This window comes from Pseudoliparis swirei, chromosome 21, assembly GCF_029220125.1.
Source record: "Pseudoliparis swirei isolate HS2019 ecotype Mariana Trench chromosome 21, NWPU_hadal_v1, whole genome shotgun sequence".
In the NCBI taxonomy this organism is placed as follows: Eukaryota; Metazoa; Chordata; class Actinopteri; order Perciformes; family Liparidae; genus Pseudoliparis; species Pseudoliparis swirei.
In genome coordinates, this window is record NC_079408.1 from 99,256 (window position 1) to 102,500 (window position 3,245).

General features: G+C 51.6%; 1 protein-coding gene across 2 annotated transcripts in view; it reads right to left on the reverse strand.

Annotated features, from left to right (window-relative positions):
- Nucleotides 1-3,245, reverse strand: part of pid1 (phosphotyrosine interaction domain containing 1) — a 37,028-nt gene continuing 33,783 nt past the window's right edge. For both annotated transcript variants that reach the window (XM_056443009.1, XM_056443010.1), the window contains exon 3: nucleotides 1-1,884. In XM_056443009.1, coding sequence (XP_056298984.1) covers nucleotides 1,393-1,884 — 492 coding nt within the window. In that variant the 3' untranslated portion in view covers nucleotides 1-1,392. The remainder of the gene's footprint in view (nucleotides 1,885-3,245) is intronic.

Sequence of the window (3,245 nt, forward strand, 5' to 3'; positions counted from 1 at the left end):
CTCGTCTTGGTAAATACTTTATATGCAATCGATCGTTGATCTTTAAACACCGGATAGAAAACACTGAAGTAACTTCAACATGGAAAGCTTCACACACACACACACACACACACACACACACAGACAGCTGATTATCACAGTAGGCTCTATAATACTGTTTCTGCATTGTATGAATGTTAAACATGTTTTATTATTTAAAATATCAACATTTATGTAATACTCTGAACGGGGTACATTTGTATTTACATGAGCTTATTGAGCTATATTCAAATACAATGTGTGTGTGTGTGTGTGTGTGTGTTGACCAGAGCCACCTGATCATTCTGTTTGGGTCACTGACTGAAGACCTTTTCCAATCTGTTCAATACAGTCCAGAAGAAGAGGAAGAAGAAGAGAGCACAGGAGTTCTGACGATGGTGCATTCACAGTCCTACATTCAGGCCAGGAGATGTCAGTCTTTATCATCTGAGACATTCAGACTCTCACGTCTCTCATTGCATGAGAGATAAAAGAAAACGTGGAAGATGGTCTCAGTACATGAGAAGTCTTCCAGCTCCTCGCCCCCCTAACTCCTCCTCACCATTTCTCTTTCACACACAGAGATGCAAACGCACAACGTACACAGGTAATCAGTTACACCTGCAGAACAAAAGGCAGGTGGCCCCGCGGGGCCCCGTGGGAGGAGAGGCATCGGTCCCTCAAACAGAAAAGACGGTTCAGGAGTCGCAGACGGGGAGAACTTCTCAGCCGTGATGTCCGTGTGGCCGGACAAAGGCTCTGCATCTGTAAGTATCGAACAGAGACGGCGGGAGAAGCTCCGCCTCCATCGCCAAGGTGAGGAACAGCTATACCGGCACATCGTCCGGGGGTTGGACTGAGGTACCATCGTGATGATATGAATAGTGCTTAAAGGCTTTTCTTTTCTTTCACGTCCTCGTTTGCTATGAGCGAGGTCGAAGGCATCGGGACAGAGATCCACGTCGTTAAACATCTCAAGACTTTGTGGGCTCCGACCGACTCGTGAACTCCGGGTCGGGACCCCCAGGTAAGTCCCGGTCATGAGCTGGGTCAGCAGATCAGGTGTGTGCAGGAGGGACACGGTGGCTGAAGAGTCCACCTCTGGAGGACTTGAAGGACCCTCTGAGGGTCTCTGGGGGTCTCTGAGGGCCAATCATTGAGCGCTCTGGTACCCCTGGATGTAGATGTCGGTCGTTTGTACCTCCTTGTTCATACACCTTGACAGCAATTAAACGCTACTTCATTGTGCTGGACGAGTTGGTTCACAGGGTCAGTTCATGTGGTGGTCGGGGGGGGGGAAGAGAGAGAGCGCATCTGTCCAGTGACCCCCTCGCTCCGTCAGGGTGGGCCTCGGGGGTTCAGGAGAGTTCCAGTTCAATCGTCCGGGGTCGAGTCCTCCGGGCTGGACGAGTCCTCGTTGAAGTCGTCCGACGAGCCGCTCTGGTGGATGCGGCCGTCGCTGCGCATGCTGTGGAACGTCTTGCGGAACGCCTCCATCATGGAGTGCGCCAGCTTCTTGGCCTCCAGCTTGCTCTCGCACTCCACGGCGTGGCAGTCCATCTGGAAGGTCAGGTCGTCGTTGATCTCCCGGTAGATCCAGGCGAAGACGTTGGGTCTGACGTCGTGGTCGGCCGTGCAGTAGGCGATCCGCGCCACCTGGTAGGTGTCCATGGTTACCGAGGCCTCGCCGTGCCCGTCCAGGTGGTGCAGGCGCACCTGGAAGGGACGGATCTCCAGCAGGGAGTTGCCATCGGTGCCGTGCTGCCGGGCGAGGGCCCGACCCTCCACCAGACCCACCACCGCCGACTCTGTGCAGCCCGACAGGAACTGGGTCCCAGAGATCGCCACTTTATCCAGGTAGGCCACCTGTAGGAAGACACACGGAGACCATGAGACTTTAACAAACACCAACATGAGGTCCACCGTACAATAATACATCAATATACTGCTCCCTGTCCTTCTGAAAGACTCCTATTATTAGGACTCTTCAGGAAGTCACAGGCACAATTATTAACCCTTCAGAGACGTTCCTGCATTACCAAATGAAAACACCAGTGGGCCGAGAGCAGTTCCCTGAGGAACTCCACCATTGAAATGGACATTCAAGTGAAATCATAGGGATGATGTCATTAACCAGGATCTAAAGGAACGTTCACCCATAACCCTCAACACAGGCCGTGTCTGCATGTTCAGCTTCATCAGACGCCATGTCATGTGACTTATCAGATCCACGAGAAGGTGAATACATGAACTCTTAATCATCATCAAACACACGCATGAAAGAAGTAGACGATTCTTTATATCTAAATATATATATATGAATAAATAAATATATATATTTAAATATATAAATATATATATATTAATATAATAATCATTTATTTTATATAGCGCTTCTCTAGAGACTCGAAGTCTCTTTACAGAGTCCAGAGTTCAGTAGCCACACACACAGTCATCCGGTGGTGGAGCCACAGCTGCCCTGAGGCAGACTGACGGAAGCGTGGCAGCCAATCAGCGCCTACGGCCCCTCCCCCAATCAGCGCCTACGGCCCCTCCCCCAATCACCGCCTACGGCCCCTCCCCCAATCAGCACCTACGGCCCCTCCCCCAATCAGTACCTACGGCCCCTCCCCCACCACCAACATTCATTCACATCCATACGAGCCGGGGTGAGGCTGCGGGGCATGTCTTTATGATGGTGGGGGAAACCGGAGGACCCGGAGGAAACCCACACGAACACGAGGAGAACACGAGGAGAACACGAGGAGAACACGAGGAGAACACGATCCACACAGAAAGGACCTGGAGCGACCGGAATTCGAACCCAGGGCCTTCTTGCTGTGAGGCGACCGTGCCGCCCCACTGCTGGTGCAGGACTACGTGGACCCGCTTTGTAGAACCAAAGCGATGGAAGTGTGTGAGGCCTAAGCGTGAGCATGTGTGGTGACATATCACCACCGTGTATATGTAACAGATTCTCCCTGGAGGTCTACAGTCTGAGGCGGGTTCTGAGTCCTTAAGAACTTTGTGTCCCTTCAGACCCCCTCAGGGTCTGAGAGGATCTCTAGTTCTCAGGGCAGGGGGTCACCATGGGGTCATCATGGGGTCACCATGAAGGCTCCGTATCCATGGTGACTAACATTAAAACTCTCTCAGTAACAATGTTCTGTGTTCATCATAAAGTTATAAAGTTATCGTCAACAGGGGAACGCAAAGCACAGAAGAAA